Below are 18,692 nucleotides of genomic sequence, written 5' to 3'. Positions count from 1 at the left end.
AATTAAATTTCCAATGAATTTAATTATATTGTTTACTATGTTATATATTAGAACATCAAGCATGACTAAAATGTGTAATATGTAAATAATTGTGGTATACCCTCATCTTTCATGTTCGAAGCTTTTCGTGTAAAATATCACTACCTATAGCTCCTTATCAACAAACAAATCGTTCAACTTGAACTTTTGAATCTCAAAATTAGTTTGGCTGATTTGTTATATATTTTAAGGATACTCATGCACATGTTCATAATGACATCAATTTATATTTTATATTTATTATTTTTTTTTCAGTTATACGCTTTTAAGTGAAAACAATACCATTTTCCATTACTACAGCACTTCACGTTTAGTTGTTTCTCAAATATCAAAGATAGGCATTATACAGTTTTGTACTCATCTGATTCTCTGTTGCATGTGTTTATAAATGTCTTCTGCATTGCCCGAAGTGGATATTCATGTTATACAACAAGTTATTGATTGAAAATTATTTCTAGATGTGGTAGCTAGTTATTATGGCGCTGTGATAAAGATATGCAGAGAAGTACAAATGAATTTTTTTGTCAGAAATATAAAACCAGAATTGAAGCATTAATGTCATTGTTCATAAATTTTTTCAGCAAACGTCTATTTTCTACAAAACAGTATTTGATCAAAAATACAAAATCAGTAAATCTTAAGGGAATTTTACATGATTTCTATTTGTTGGATCCTTTCAATTTGTGTTCTCAATGCTATAAAAATGTAAATATTTGTATTGTACAAATTTATATCGTTTATCAAATACAGTTTTATATAAAAAATAACCATTGCCCATTGACATCCCATTTCCCCGGGCACAAATATTTCATGAACACTTGGTAGTGAGCTTTCTCTTTCGTTTGATAGCTCCAAACCCTAATATTGTTCCACCATTTCTCTTGAAACAAACGTGTTGATTGCGTTATAGTTTGAAATAGGAGTTTTGTAAATGTTAAGATAGCGACCCCAAAACAAACTTAACAAAGATAGAAAATGCAGAACAATTATTATCAGAAGCCATGGCAAGGACGTTTTGCATGGATTCTGACTTCTCATTATTATCGCGAGTCTTTCCACATCAACAATCCTGAAATACGCAGTCAGTTGCCAGTCAATTTCAACGCAGAACAACCATTAGAAATCCTTTTTCCTTTTCTAGAGGAGATCCGCTTTGAAGTTGTTTAACGATATCTGATGACATTATCAACATCACCTCTACATGCATATGAAACCCACTAGGCATTTATACAGACCTCTGTACATAGCATTTGTTTAACCTAAAAAACAAATAATCGAGTAGGTTTATATATTTGTCCATCGTTCATACTATAAATCCCCCTGCAACCCATTCACATCTCCAAACAAACATGTTGATTGCGTTACAGTTTGAAATGGGTGAGTTATAAATGTTAAGATTGCGACCCCAAAACAAACATGACAAAGATGGCAAATTCAGTTTGAAATGGGTGAGTTATAAATGTTAAGATTGTGACCCCAAAACAAACATGACTTACAAATGTTAAAGACTGGTGATAGTAATGAGAAGACATGGCAAGGGCATTTTGCCTAGATTCTGACTTCTCATTATGATCACCAGTCTTTCCACATCAACAATCCCGCTGGGAGTTTCATGTAGACTTGTAAGTGATGCTGCTAGCTGGGCATGAGCAGAGAGGATGAATAAATACCCAGGAATGGTAGAATGTGACAAAATAAGAAATCTTATGTCTATGACAGGTTGAAGTGTAGCTGCTCTATAGATCAAATCAATAAAATATATCTCATTTCATTCTGAATGTCATCTTGGTTTTATCTTTATTGTTCGTTATCACTTGGTTACATTCTAAATAAGCATTAAATAATGATATCATTCAGAGCCATTTATTTTTACAACATTTTATCCAATAAAGAGAATGAATAATTGTCCTCCTCTAATGTTATATTCCTATTCTAGAAATCAACATATAATCAGATTTGATCATTAATCTTACAATTTATGTAAAATTTCATATTGAAAATATGATATTAGTTAATAATAATTTCAACTGTATTTTTTTTTAAATTAATAATTCATTTGTCGATCTTTGTCTTTTACTTAGCAGTTTTATATTTTCAATGGGATTGTAAGAGAGATGATAGATATATCAAGTAACTTTTAAGTCTTCATAACTCCATCTAATAACTTCATTAGAGTCCTTGCATGCTTGTATAATATCTAAACTTTATTCATCCATGCAAGCCTTCTGAAGAAAATGTTTTTTGTTTCCCTAAATTCAATGGTTTATACACCACCTTTTAGGCGAGATGATTTTGCTTTTGTATATAAAGGATATGTACCAAACAACTTTTGGTGTGCAACCATTTTATCAGATACACTATTATTTTTCATATTTATGGCTCTTTGTTCATCGAATTCAAAATCACATCTATCAATCTCAAAAAAGATCTATTATTTATTATCCTTGAGTTTGTAATGGGTTTTATCATAAGTTTAACATCTTCAAATACGTATAAGTTTGTGTTGTAAGATTATTCTTGGATTACATTGTGTATGTTTTATAACAAATATTTTAGATCGCATTGTATGATCTATCATCAAGAAGACAAGATCTCTTATTTCTAGTTATGAAGCATTAAGTGTGATAAAAAAGATCATGTAAAAATCATACATAATATAGTCTAAAAATAATCTTACAATACTAGTTCATGGACTATAAAATATTCATGCTATACTTGTAAATTTTAAATCTTTTCTATATGGATAGGGTAGACATCGACTTCATTAAAATATCTTCAACTTTGAATTTGTAAATAGTTTCAAGCAATTTTTAGTTACTACTAATACATTAATAATATTTTTCCTTTCCAATGATAACATGTAAGAAAAATTCATCAATCATAGATCAAGTCCCATACTCCGATGTAGTACCCTGGTAATTTTTTCATTGCATTGATACTAAGTTCTAACCTATTTAGTAAGTTTTTTATGAATCTTAATGACATCGTTTCATCAATCCATTAGTGTTGTTCTTTCTTTCTTTTTGTTTTGATTGCATTATTACTTTTTACATCAACGTTTCAGATCACACTTTATGCTTCATCATCAAGATGAAGAGTATTAGAGGAGAAGAATTTGTTGTAGACCAATATATTTGAAAATAAAAGAGGAGGAGGGAGATGGTGTGTGAGTGGCACAAGGATCGAGGAACACCTTAGGATTAAGGAGAAAGAGAAAGCGACAAAAAAGAAGAAGATAGAAGATAGAAAATAATAAGAGAAAAAATAAAAAGAAAAGAAAAAAAACCAATAAATAGAAGATAGTAGATCAATACTTATAATAGTAAAAATATATTTCACTATTATAGGTATTGCTTTATTATAAGTATTGCTTTAAGCAATACTTGTATATAAGATTAATTCTAAAATAAAAGACTTATAATAATACACATCCAAAGCTTAATAACAAGGACTATAAAAATAAAAAAAATATTGCCATTATATAATATTAATATGTTATAAATGTTTACACATAGTATAAGAATCATAATGCTAAAAAACAAAAAAACATGTTAATAATACTTATATTAGTAAAATGAATAATACAACAAAATAATCTTAATAACCAATAAATACAATAAATGAAGATTGACTTATTGAGATATAAGCAAAAAAATTACTATAATTTTGTTCAAAATATTTTTATTTATCACAATATGTCAATATTTATTTATTGCTCATTAAGGTTATTTTGTTGTATTATTCATTCTACTAATATAATTATTAGTAAAGTTTTTTTATGTTTTTTAGTATTAGGATTCTTATGTTGGCATTTTTTGTCATTGATGACTAGGTGTTGCCATTGACGTCAACACTCATGTTGTGTGTTGTCATTGATGATATGGTCTAAGTTGGATGTTAATTGATGTTATTTAAACTATGGGAGTATTTGCAGTGTACAAATTTATTTGCCAACAATTTGTGCAAATTGTGATCTCTAGGGCTAATATAGATAAGTGTAGATGTTTGTTGCAAATTGTGTTGTCATTAATATAGTTATGGATATGCAAATGGTTGTAGGTTGTGTAGATGTTTGTTGTAGATTGAGTTGTGATTAATGTTGAAGTATAGATAAGTGTTAAGGGGTTGTTGGATGGATGTCTACCATTCTTAATGTTGATATCCTTACTCGGTTTGTTTTGAGGTGATGTGTTGGAGATATGGTAAAATGTAGATGACTAATCTGATGTGTGGTGTCATCATATACAATGATGATGATAGGTGATATTGAAGGAAAATTGTAATGAAGATGTGATGTCACTAATTACCATCCTCATGATATTGATATCTAGCATGATATGGTGTCATTACTGACAATATTAATGTTGATCAATTCTATCAAAAGATAGTAACTGAGGGTTGTTTTATCAAATATGCAGTTATGAGAGATGTTGTTGATGTTGTTGTTGATAATGTGCTTGATGAAGAAGATAGTATAATGATTATATTGTATTAAGATGATGTTAAGAAGAATGTTGATGATATCATGAGGATTAGATGCATTTAGATGAGGATTAGAAGTATTGAGATGAGGATTAGAAGAATCACAATAAAGTAGATTTGATTATGATGATCTTGTGTATGCTACATGATGTTTGTTTATTTATCTTAGGCAAGAAAATGATGTTTTCAAAAAATTCTAGTCCTTGGAAGATTGATAGTGTAAGTAATTGCAATAATGTATCCTAAAGACATTTTGGAAATATTCTCTGCACTCCTCCACATTTGGTGATATGGTTTTGTAGATTTGAACATAATATGTATGCTCCATGGATATTGCACTTCTATATTTTTAAGGTTTTTGGTGTTGCAACTAATGTGGTTGGCAATTTTTATTTGTTGGCAAATTGGATATGTTAGGATTGGTTAAGAAAATTGTCTACATTTCTTTTCATTGATGTTTTTGTTGATGCAACTTGGAGGACATGATTTAAGTAGTGTCATGTCTCAGATTAAGTTTTAGGTGCTAAAGTGTTCTACAAGAGTTAATACTGATGTTCTATTGATGACTAAGCTATTTGGCCTTTTGAAATAAATTTTTGTATCAACGTGTTGTGCTAGTATGTTTTGATGTGGAAGTGAGAAAGAAGTATTTGAGAATATTGTTGGATGTTCAAGTAATTTTCTTACGTGCTCTACATGATGCTAGATGATCTATTTGGTGTTGCATTGTGACTAGTATTTATGTTTCAAAGTAATTGGTATGGCTTGGTTGATAAATTGTGTTCTCTTACTTGCACTATATCCTTGGGTGCCTCTACCTACATTGGAGATTATGATAAGTTATATTTGGGTCCTAATTTGTTGTGTTAACATCCATGTTGGGTTAGTTCATTTAGAAGATATATTTTTGGGCTGATTGGTTATATGCTACATGGTTTATCTTCATGTTACTTTGTTGTTGACATTGCAGGATGTGTGCTAGCATGTGTTATGTTTCAAATTCAAAGATGTGTATGACATTTCAAGTCCTCTCTATCTCCTAGATTGTACTGCTTTCACCATAATTGGACTTGGTGGCCAACTTGATAGTACTTATGCTTGTCGCCTATTCTGGCCTACCTAATTGATGTTTATAATAAAGAGGATGATACATATAGAAGATCAAAACAATGTGGAGGTTAGCATCTTTGTGTGGATCAGATTTTGTATGTGTTCTTAAACGATCACATTATTTGGAGAGTATGAAATGCAAAGTTGAGCCAGAGAAAGTGTGTGTTGAATATTTTTTAAGTTTGTTGCTTGAGATAGACATTCAAGGGTAGCTGCATACTTGGAGATTGTTGGAGGTAGTATGTTGAAGGCTTATTCATCTTGATTTATCAATTCATGTACCTTACTTGGAGCTAGAAAGTCCTTTGTATCCTTCTCAAAGGTAGTGAGTCTCAGTGTGCAAATCCCTTGTATATTGCCCTAGGATAGTGCACCTCAACCTGCAAGTACTTCTCAGAGAAATGAGCTTCCTTGGTAGTGAGCCTAAAATTAAATTTAATCTTTTTCGTATATTATGAGTTAGCTCTCACCATGATTTTTCCCTCTTTGGGATTTCCATGTAAATTTGGTATTTTCTTGTCCATGGTGTTCATTGCTTTACCTTCTATTCTTGTTGATAAGATTAAGTACAAATTGATATTGATTTGAGGTATAAAGTTTAAGTGATTGACCAAGACCAATTCCTCCCCCATCTCAGTCTTGCGGTGTGTTTAATATCTTATACTACTTGTAACCATAATATATATATGGTTGAGACCTGAACTTTATATTAATAAAAATAATAATTAACAATTACATAGATATGAGAATTATAGGCTGCAAAGTAGAACCTTGCTGAATGCCTGGTATAAAATGAAAAAGTCAAAACAGATCTAAGAACCCATAGTTAGAGACATTCAAGCACCAATTATAGGGAAGAGACCAAAAACTACAAAATTTTCTCTAAACCAAAACAAAGTTGTATACTTATTACCTACCCAGGAGACCATAATATTGTACCTTACATATTGCAATTCAAAAATATTATATCAAAACTATTTAACACTATCAGATGTTAAGAGGGGGAGAGAATCAACATATACTAAAACTTGATCAAATTAAATCATTCATTTCATTAACTCTTCATAACATCATTCATCACATATGCATGAAAGTAAATAACTAGAACAACAAGTGCATCAACACAAGTAAACTAATATTTTTACATGGAAAAACCAAACTATGAAAAACCATGGTGAGAATTACACTCACAATATGTGTATGAAGACTGTTTACAAAGAGTTAGGCCATAGGAAAGGGAGCTCACTGCTCTAGACTTGTAGACTAACATGCGCAACCTTAGTGAAAGATACAAAAGAATTGCACAATTGAAGATCAATTCTTAAGGGAAAGATACAAAACATTTGTCCAAATACAATAAAGTCAAGAGATTGTACTGCAAGAGAATCACATCTACCAATATATGGATAATGGTTCATAGTTTAATACTCATCTGATCCAACTCATTTATACACTATACTCACATCATATACCTCAATCATATCATTCTACAATATATATTACTCAATTAATTTGTCCTTTATATATCAATCGGATCTTAAATATCCACCATTAAGTCTGCTTATAGAAATGTGGCATGTATATGCATCATCGACCCAAAATGATCTAGTAGACATATACGTCAAGAAAAGAAGAAGAGTAAAGATTCAGACTATGTCAGCACACCTTTCAATTATCTCCAAAAAGGTTCCACACTTACCACATGTGACCACTCAGACCAAAAACACATAAGATGGCTTCTCAAAATAACACATTTCGCTCATACCAATCTATTTTACTCAACTTTTTAATACAAACCAAAAAAAAAAAGAGTTGTGGACCACTACAGCAGAAACATAACGTACCTGAAGATAAAAACAATGATATACAACACCTTTAGAGTATTAGCAAGTTGAGGAATACAATGCATTCATGTACAACATCATGTAACTATGTTATTTGTGAACACAAACATAAATAGTTCTCACAGTAAAACATCTGTCCATATGAAGAGATCAATCTTCCATAATCATTCTACACACTTATCTAATACATATCCGGTGCAACCACAAACCACCAGAAAAAGACACTGTTTACTAGAACAGTCTCTTGAAATGGTTATATAGTTTCCAAAATCCTCTTGAAACACAACATACCATCAATATTAACCATCCAAAACATCTTTAGATAGTTTCCACTCATTCTCACAATATCTATACATAGTCACGCCATAATGTCATCTCACTATTTCTCCGCAAGCCAAAATGTCTACACAGAGACCTGACGTACACTTTCCTCATTCGAGACAAAGATGAAGATGAAGCAGAATCCAAACATGACAAAGATTGCGACCTCAAGACAAACATGACAAACATAGCAAATCTAAAATAATTATTATCAGAAGCCATGGAAAGGACGTTTTGCGTGGGTTCTGACTTCTCATTATTATTACCAGTCATTCCACATCAACAATCGTGCTTTATGCAGTCAGTTACCAGTCGATTTCAACCCAGAACAACAATAAGAAATCATTTTTCCTTTTTTTTCTTGGGGAGATCAAGTTTTAACTTGTTTTTTAAGTATATCTGATCACGTTATCAACATCATCTCTACATGCATATGAAACCCACTAGGCATATATAGTGATCTCAATACACGGGGTTTGTCTAACCTACAAGAAAATAATCTTTTACGCTTATATGTCTGTCCATTGTTCATACGATAAACCCCCTGCAACCCATTCGCATCTCCAAACAAACCCGTTGATTGGGTTACAGTTTGAAATGGGTGTGTTGTAAATGTTGATATTGTGACCCCAAAACAAACATGACAAAGATAGAAAATTCAGTACAATTATTATCAGAAGCCATGGCAAGGACTTTTTGTGTGGATTCTGACTTCTCATTATTATCGACAGTCTTTCCACATCAACAATCCTGCAATACGAGTCAGTTACCAGTCAAGTTCAACCTAGAACAACCATTAGAAATCTTTTTTTACTTTTTTTTGGGGAGATCAACTTTGAACTTGTTTAATATATCTGATCACATTATCAACGACACCTCTACATACATATGAAACCCACTAGGCATTTATGTAGACCTCTATACATAGGGTTCATCTAACCTAAAAACCAAATAATCGTGTAGGTTTATATATTTGTCCATAGTTCATACTATAAATTCCCCTGCAACCCATTGGTATCTTCGAAGAAACAAATTGATTACATTACAGTTTGAAATGGGTGAGTTGTAAATGTTAAGATTGCAACCCCAAAACAAACATGACAAAGATGGCAAATTCAGCACAATTATTATAAGAAGCCATGGCAAGGCTATTTTATCTAGACTTGTAAGTGACGCTGGTAGTTGGGCACGAGCAGAAAGGATGAATAAATACCTAGGAATGTTAGAATGTGAAAAAATAAGAAAGTTCTAAAATGATCTCATGTCTATTTCCATTAGATTTATGGAATGTCTAAATCTTATGTCTATGACATGTTGAAGTTTAGCTCTTATAGAGATCAAATCAAATTGAATGTATCTCATTTCATCATGAATGTCATATTTGTTTTATCTTAATTGTTCATTATCACTTGGTTATATTCTAAATATGCATTTAACAATGATATCATTTAGAGCCATTTATTTTTTACTCAATTTCATCCGATAAAGGAATGAATAATTGTCCTTCTCTAATGTTATTTTCATATTCTAAACATCAACAAGTAATCAGATTTCTTCAATATTTTTACTAATGGAAATTGTTGGCATTACACACTCTAATGGTAGTTAAAGGTGACTGAAGGTGTTGTCATTGATGGCGACCTTGCAATCTTATGGCACCGACAGACTCTACACCAGCAAATAGTTCACCGGCAGTGACAATAATGTTTACCAACATCTCAGCCGACAGGATTTTGATTATTGTATTTTGTATTTAATTGTAATATCATTTTGTAAGCCGACATGGCATATTGTAATAAGACTCATATATAAGTATGAGATCTTGTAAATCATTTTGTGCGACACAACATAGAGGATAGATATAATGGATATGTAGAGCGAATATCAAGGCAGATTTTGTAGAAGGGTTTATGGTTATTGTATGAGCTTACACCGATATTGAATCTGGCATTGCAGATGTTGTTTTGTAGCATTACACTATATTGGATTTTCATAATCCATTTTGTAAGTTAGTGAGACTTCATTTGTAATTGAGCAGTGAACTTTAGGCAGTTGGCCTTCCTGCATGTGCAGGCCCCTCTTGTAAGTAATATCCATTCATTGGCCAGTGAGTGAATATTGTGGGTCACAAATCCGATCGAGGTTTTCCCCACACCAGGTTTCCTCATTAAACATCTTGTGTTATGGTGTGCTTTCTATGTTGTCTTTACTATTCATATTTATTGCATTAATTCTTGTTTACTGGTACACTGTTTTGGAATGCAAAATACTTAATAAGGTCAGAAATTTTGTTAACCAGTTAGACACTGATTCACCACCCAGCCCCCCTTCTTAGTATCTTTGGGACTATCATCAATCCTAACAGAAATAAGATCTACAATTTATTTAAAAAATAATATTGAAAATATAATACTAATTAATAATAATTTTAATAGTTTTTAAAAAATTAATTTTTCTAATAATGTTTTACTTGATCTTTGTCTTTTACTCTATGGTTTTACCTTAAATTTCAATGGGATTCTAAGAGTGATGACAGATGTATCAAGTACCTTCAATTCTTCATAGCTCCATGCAATAACTTCATGAGAGTCCTTGCATGCTTGTATAATATGTTAACTTTATTCATCCATGCAAGTCTTGCCCAATTTTTTTATTTCCTAAATTCCATGGTGTGCATACCACCTTCTAAAGGAGATGATTTTATTATTGTATATAAAGGATGTGTCAAACATATTTTGGAGTACAACCATTTCGTTAGATACACTATTAATTTTCATATTAATGGCTCTTTGTTCATCCAACTCAAAATCACATCTATCACTCTCACAAATGATCTATTATTTATTAGCCTTGAGTTTGTAATGTGCTTTATGATATGTTAATCATCTTTGAATACATATAAGTTTGTGTTGTAAGATTGTTTTTGGATTACATTGTATATGTTTTACAATGAATATTTAGATCACATTATATGAGTTGTCATTAAGAAGAGAGATTTGTTCTTCCTAGTGATGAAGCATTGAGTGTGACAAAAAAGATCAACTAAAAATGATACATAATATAGTCCAAAACTAATCCTACAACACTAGTTCATGGACTATGAAAAATTCATGCCAACTATACTTATAAATTTTAAATCTTGCCTATATGGATAGGGTAGACATTAACTTTATTTAAATATCTTCAAATTTGAATTTGTGACTTACTTTTAGTTACTACTAATGCATCAATAATATTTTGATTTCCCAATCAAAACATGTAAGGAATATTTATCAATCATAGATGAAGTCTCATACTCCATTTTAGTATCTTGATAAAATATTTCATTGCATGCATACTAATTTCTAACTTATTTGATTATTTTTTATGAATCTTAATGAAACCAAGTTTCCATAATATATTAGTGTTCTTATTTCTTTCTTTTGGATTTGATTGTGTTATTTATTTTTACATCGATATTTTAGTTCACACTCTGTGATCCATCATCACGATGAAGAGTGTTAGAGAAGAAGAATTTGTTGTAGACCAAGATATTTAAAAAAGAGAGAAGAGGAGGAAGAGGGTGTGTGGGTGGCACAAGGATTAATGAATAACTTAAGGATTAAGGAGAAAGAGAAAGAGTTGTCAAGAATAATAAAAAGTTAAGAAACCAAAAAAGAAAAAAATAAAAGATAAGAACTAATAAGAGAAAAAATGAAAAGATTCAAAAAAAATAAACTAATAAATAGAAGACACTAGAACAATACTTATAATAAAAAGTCATATTTATAATAGTGAAATATTGGTTTATTATAAGTATTGTTTAAAGTAATAGTTATAAATAAGATTAAAGCTTAAATAAAATACTTATAATAATACACATGATTTTGACTTATAATAATAAGACTGTGACTCTCTTCATCCTGATGATGGATCATAGAGTGTGATCTGAAACGTTGATGCAAAAATCTTACACACAATCAAATCCAGAAACTACACTCTTGTTTACACATGCAAAGCTTAAATAACAAGGACTATAAAACTAAAAAATACTAACATTATATAATTAGTACTAGATTATATTAAATGTTTACAAGTAGTATCATACTAAAAAACATTAAAAACATGTTAATAATACTTATATTAGTAAAATGAATAATACAACAAAATAATCTTAATAATCAATAAACACAATAAATGAAGATTGACTTATTGAAATATAAGCAAAATAACTATTTTATATTTATGTATGTCCATCTTCATTTATTATATTTATTTCTTATTAAGGTTATTTTGTTGTATTATCTCTTCTACTAATATAAGTATTATTAACATGTTATTATGGTATTTAGTATTATGATTCTAATGCTGGCAGTTTGTTATCATTGATGACTAGGTGTTGTCATTGATGTCAACACTCAAGTTGTGTGTTTTCATTGATGATATGCTAATGATAAATTGAATATTAATTGATGTTATGGAGATATGAATGTTATATTGAAAAGATAAAACTTATTTAATAAATAATAATGAATATATTTGATATAATTGAAGTTATTTATATTATTCCTTGAAAATAATGTTATTTTTTAATGTTATTAAAAAATATTATTTATAAGTGCATGAAGGTTATAGTGAAAAGATAAAACTTATTTAATAAATACCATTGAATATATTTGATAATATTAGAATAAAAATAATAATAATTCTTTGAAAATAATGTGTTATTTGTTTATATTATTAAAAAAAATGTCTATGAAATCGAAATGATGGTTGAACACATGAATTTTATAGCAAAAAGATCAAATTTAATTTAATAAATAATAATGAATATATTTGATACTATTGAAAGATAAATAATAGATCCAGTTCTTTCATTTTATTCAGTTTCATTAAATAAGGTAGATTAGGGGGACTAGTTGTTTAGGTCTTTGAAGGTTGTTGCCCTAGACAAGGTAGCCTTGGTTCATAAACCCACTTTGAAATGCTTTTTGTTTCTGTTGCAAAACAGTAAAATTGAGAAGACTGTTAGTTTTTAGAATACAAATACATTCTTGGATTAGGTTGGTTGCTTTGGTCATAATTGTCTTTCATCATGCGTCCTCTGAGTTTTATCTTGCAAAACCTAATAGTGGATTTCCTAATGTCCTTTGTTTATGGCCTCAAGAAAATACAGGTAGCAAACCTTTCTATTATGTATATGCTACAGTAAAATCCCTTTCCTTCATTCTAATCATTTTTATATTCTATTCATTGTTGTCAAAAGTATTCAATGTAAAATTTTCAATTTAAAAAATTTGACATTTGCAAGGTTTTGTAAAATTTCCCTACAAAATCTGTCCATTTTCTCTCATACAACATTGGTTCTCTAAAAGGTCGAGACAAACAATATTTCAAAGATAACAAATTCGAGGATTCAAAAAACTAATTATTGCAATGTTTGTAGAGCTCCATAGTTCAAGTTAGAGAGAGTTCATCTAAGATCTAGACATCGAAATCCCCACCTTTGGTAATCTCTAATGGTTTTCTCTACCATGTTTTTTTGAATTTTTAAGATTTGCTAAAAGATTTATTAATTTCTTTGTGTTAATCAATATTAAATTTCTCTGACACCTTTCTTTAGTTTTTCTAGTACAACTTAAGACCCAGAATATTGTTCATGTATAATTGCTTCTTCCTAATATATTCTCGTGATCATCAACACCAGTGATGGTAATATTTGGCTCATGCATTCAAGAAACTAACACTTTTACTGATTGAACATTTTATGACTTGTAGCAACCTACATTCGATTGGAAGCTTTCATGAAAAAATTTGTTGTCAGTCTGCCAATTATGCTTCTATATCTTGATGTTATCAAAGAATGCAAAGTCCAAGCCTGATTTTCCTTACAAAGGTTTTTTTTTTCTCTCTATGACAAAATTAATTATTTGAATGATATAATTCCTTGTTTCAATTGTAATTTTTCCTAGAGTTGATTACAGAAAGCATAGATTTTCAAATCATGGACTTCTTGAAAATGCTTAAATGTCACATTAAGTCTTTGTATAGCCATAAAAGGTTTCCTAATAGAGAATTTGGTCATGAAGCAAATATAGCCCTTCAATCAATGTAAAGCCCTAGATTAGTTGCTACGTTTTGTAAAGGGAGACGAAGGAATCATTAAATATGTTATTGTAACTCTCGAGAGTGACAATTTTATCCACTGTGAGTTTTCTTTTAGCATGTAGAGAAAATTTTGGGATTCAAAGAGTGACCATCAAGAAAAAACCATTAAGAAACAAGGTTTTTTTATATAAATATTTACTAAAATGCAGAATTAAGCATCTCTTGAGCTGGGAAAAGCTAAATTAATAGTTTTGTACAAAAGTTTCTAACTGAGATGTGGTATTCTGCTATGAACTTTTCATCTTGGCAATGTTTCATATGCTACTGTATGTAACAAAAAACAAGCCTTATGATCAACCATGTTTAACTTAAGCACAAGTTCTTTTTGTTTGGCCCTTTTTGTAAGCTCTCCAATATCAAATGCTCATTAACCCCTAGCACTAAAAAAAACTCAATTGAATTTTCAATTCAATTCCAATTTTCATCAACAATAGCACATGCAATTCAATACTATCTTCTATCAATAACATCACATCTTATATTTAGTTAGCTGGGCTAAACCAACTCATTCATATAGAGTATTGACCACACATCCGAAACTCAATGTGAAGATAGTCATTAGTGGGGGTCATTGTCTTTCTGTTCCACATGAGAGGTTGTTAAAGTCTCAATTTTATTCTTATATCCTTGAAGCTATTAAAACCCCTCCTAACAAGAAATTTTTTGACACTTATTGCTAAGTTATACAAATTGGCACCACCAAATAGATGCTCGACAATATACAACAAGGTTCAAGATCCACTACCAGCAAGAATAGGCCATATGGTACTTAATGGATGGAAAGAGCCAAGTTTGTGTCTCTTCTTGGTTAGGAAGGGATTTCTATTACTGAGCCTTCTGCATTAACTTCCAACATAAACACAAAGAGTTTGTAGGTTCATCTTATGTGGCATGCACTAATTCACTTGTCATAGTGCTTTTTTGTCCAAACAAGGAGATTATTGAATTATAAACCTCAATGGGATTTCAAAGAATGATATAGGAAATTGATTACTTGCTCTTAAGATGTTGTTTGTGCTTAAATTTGTTTCAGTATTTTAGAATTTAAATAGTTCTTCATTTAAATTTGTTTGCTAGGTTTAATAGAGATTGATTGCTAATAAGACACCTTTTTTTCTTTTTAAATTAAATAGGGGATTATTTAACAATTCCAACAAGAGAGAATCTGTTCTAGATAGTGAAGTTACAGATTGTGTTGCGTATTTAATTATTTTTGATATTTTGAAGTTTATGGAATTCTTTAATTGATTTTCCTTATATTTTTTCTGTTATTCTTAAATAGATATTAATTTATTATGCTCAATTTTACTTTACTATTTCCTAATTAAATTAATTGTTTTCGTTGTAGATAACTTATTTGTTTGAATCATAAAATTAAGATGTGTCTCTTGTTTAAATATTATTCGATTCAACAGTCAAATAAAAAATAATTTTGACTAATAAAAATAAAATAAATATATATCATACTTTAATTGAATTATACATTTCAGGACTGATTTGTATATATACAGATTGGTATAGTCCCCTCGAAACATAACCCTCCTGTTTCTCTTTTGCAAATTGCGAAATAAACATGACGATACGCACACCTTGCATTTTTGCTTCTGTTTATATTGTATTTCACGCCAGTGTTCTGTGCAGACACAAAAGTAATGGCATGCCCGCCTGGTCTATCCCTGCACTGCACAAGCGAGAATGTGAAGTCTTCAATTACCTGGGCATATGGGAGGACCGATCCATTTGTAAGGCGGGCAGCGTTGCATGGCCTACTTCAGAGCTCCAACTCATCCGTGCTGTTGCCCACACTGTTCAAAACAACCACAAGATCAGAGTCGTGAGCATATATTCGCACAGCCTCTCAAAGCTCGTCTGTGTTGAGAACGAAGGACTCATCATTTCAACCCAAAATTATGACTCCGTTATCCAAGTAAATAGAAAGGCCATGACAATAACCGTCCAAGGAGGAACGCTCATGAGAGACGTGATCGAAGTAGCTGCAAAGCATGGCCTCGCTCTGCCCGCCATGCCTTACATCACCGGAGTTTCTGCAGCCGGCGTTATTTCCACTGGAGCCCACGGCAGCAGCCTCGCTGGGAAAGGCAGTGGAGTTTATGAGTACGTGGTGGGAATGAGAATCGTAGTGCCTGCGTCTCCTTCCCAAGGCTATGCAAAGATCATAACTTTGACAGAAGCAGACGCAGATCTATAGGCCGCCAAATTGGCTCTGGGAACTCTGGGAGCAATTTCAGAGATAACATTCGCTTTGCAGCCCATGTTCAAAAGATCGGTTTCCGTCTCAGTGAAAGATGATTAGGATCTTGAGAATGAAGAAGAGGGTTTCCTCAGAGCTCACACATTTGCCGAGATTTATTGGCTTTCCTCACACCCGATGGTGGATTTTGTCGCCAACGATCGCGTTTCTATTGATGTTTCTGGAGACGGCAGCAACTCAATCCTTGGTACTCCCACCACAGTCGCTAATATTGAAACAAGTGCTTATTTATGTGAGTGTTTTAACTTGTCAATCTTCTTTAAAAAATAGCTAATTACATATGTTTGGTTATAAAAATGCATCTGTATAACACATATCGATAATCTTATTTGGTTTGTAATTGCCCTTCAGTCTATTCACTCCAGGCAGAGGCAGACGTGGTTGCAATTTGCAATATTATTGGAAACCTAACGATTCAAGCTGCGGCAAATGGCAACGGGTTTTTGAATGACGGAGAAAATTTTAGAGGTTACCCAGTGGTAGGTTTCAATCATCGCATGCAGACATCTGGTAAATGCGAACAAATCCCTAAACATAAAGATGAGAGCTGTACCCCCACCCAAATTTTAGATAAAAATGAGAGCACATGTACGTGGGACCGTCGCGTGCACACGTCTTTGTTCTTTGACGTTGAACTGAGAGTGCCTCTGTCTCGATTCCGAGATGCCGTGAAGGATGTAAAGAAAATAAGAGATTTGAATCCCCAAAGGATGTGTGACCAATCTTTAATAGCTTTTAGGTCTATTAAGAAGTCGGAGGTGTACCTGGGACGTGCTGAGGATCAGGTGACGATGGAGCTACTAACTTATCAACCAAGGGAAGCGGGTACGCCCAAATGGAATGAAGATTTGTATGAAGAGATAGAGCAGATGGTGATCGAGAAGTATGGAGGGGGACTCCATTGGGGAAAGTCTGGAGGTCACTTGTTCGGATAGTTAGCCAAACGGACGGTGAACCTGGAAGGATTTTTGAAGGTTAAGGAGAAGTTTGATCCGGAGGGACTGTTTTCTAATAATTGGACGGACGGCTTGTTTGGAATTGGAGGGAAAGGCGTGGAGGAGTTGAGAGATGGATGTGCACTGGATAAGATTTGTAAATGTAGAGAGGATAGACATTGTGCTCCAGATAAAGGGTTTTTGTCCAAATCAGGGAGCGTATGGAAGTATGCTCGTGTTTGCAAAAACATCAAATTAGGTGTTGTTTTATCTCTTCTAACACCATCATGATACATATTTTATAGCAACTAGTACTCTGTTCAAAATTTGACTGGTTCAAAATAAAATTATATTTCTTAATTAAATTAGTGAGAGTTTAAAGAAAACAATTATGCAAGGTCTTATCACATGATTTAGATAGATTTTCTTCTAACTAATATTATTTAATATATTAATTGCATACATAATTTAGAGTATTGATCGAAGTTCATAGCATTGAATTAGTTAATATATTATAGATAAAAGTAGAGATGAAGATAAAGAGGAGAGGAAGTGGGAGAGATTTAGATGAAGAAATATAGAGATAGACAATATAGAGGAAAAGATAGAGGGAGAGAAAAAGATAGAGAGATAGAGAGAAAGAGACATAGATATGGATAGGGAGAAACATATAAATTCATCATCCTCATCACTAAATGTCAAATAATCATTACGGGTGCCATGTGACAAATAATAAGTCAACAATGAAGATATCTATAAAATAAAGTGTATATTAATTAATAATATATCAAATAAAAAGAATTGTCATTATTTACAATGTTAAAATTATAATGACAAAATAAATAGTCATAAAGATTACTAAGAATTTTTTTGTTTGTGTAGAAAACAAAAGTATTTTTATAGAATGTATAAATTAATTCAACTTACTAAAAATTTTAGAATTCATCATTATCATCACTAAATGTTGGAATAATAATTATGAATGGTATTTGGCAAATAATAAATGAATAATGAAGATGTCTATAAACTAAAGTGTATACTAATTAATAATAATATATGAAATAAGGGGATGACCCCATAACGCAGTTTGCAAGCCTCCTACATGAGAGGTCTTGGGTTGAGTCTACTCAACCGGTTCTTAGCTCTAGAGAAAAGCTAAAAAATACCACTTCAGTTGTGAATTATAAAAAAAAAAAGAATATATATGAAATTAAAATAATTGATATTAAACAATATTAAAATTATAATGAAAAATAAATAGTTATGAAGATTACTAAGAAATTTTTTGTTTGTATAGAAAATGAAAATATTTTTAGAGATTGTGTAAATTAATTTAACTTATTTTTAGATTTAAATTTCATCATTGTCCTCAACAAATGTTGGAATAATCATTATGAATGTTATTTGACAAATAATAAATTAACAATGAAAATATCTGTAGAATAATGTTTATATTAACTAATAATAACATATTCAATTAAAAGAATTGATATTAAATAATGTTAAAATTATAATAAAAAAATGCATAGCTATGAAGATTAC

At 31.1% G+C, this 18,692-nt stretch overlaps 2 protein-coding genes across 2 annotated transcripts; both read left to right on the top strand.

Annotated features, from left to right (window-relative positions):
• The first annotated feature begins 15,516 nt into the window (after positions 1–15,516).
• On the top strand, positions 15,517–16,152 carry LOC131875855 (L-gulonolactone oxidase 5-like). Its single transcript, XM_059220552.1, has one exon. It carries the CDS (start codon positions 15,517–15,519, stop codon positions 16,150–16,152), a length of 636 nt encoding a protein of 211 aa, XP_059076535.1.
• A 180-nt stretch (positions 16,153–16,332) lies between these two features.
• Positions 16,333–17,150, top strand: LOC131051430 (L-gulonolactone oxidase 3-like). The gene is made up of 2 exons (XM_057985951.2): positions 16,333–16,447; positions 16,567–17,150. The coding sequence occupies exons 1-2, from the start codon at positions 16,333–16,335 to the stop codon at positions 17,148–17,150; spliced, it is 699 nt and encodes a 232-aa protein (XP_057841934.2).
• Positions 17,151–18,692: the final 1,542 nt, after the last annotated feature.

This window comes from Cryptomeria japonica, chromosome 5 (assembly GCF_030272615.1).
Source record: "Cryptomeria japonica chromosome 5, Sugi_1.0, whole genome shotgun sequence".
NCBI lineage: Eukaryota > Viridiplantae > Streptophyta > Pinopsida > Cupressales > Cupressaceae > Cryptomeria > Cryptomeria japonica.
The sequence above is the reverse complement of the archived record's forward strand: the minus strand, read 5'-3'. Positions and strand labels throughout refer to the sequence as shown.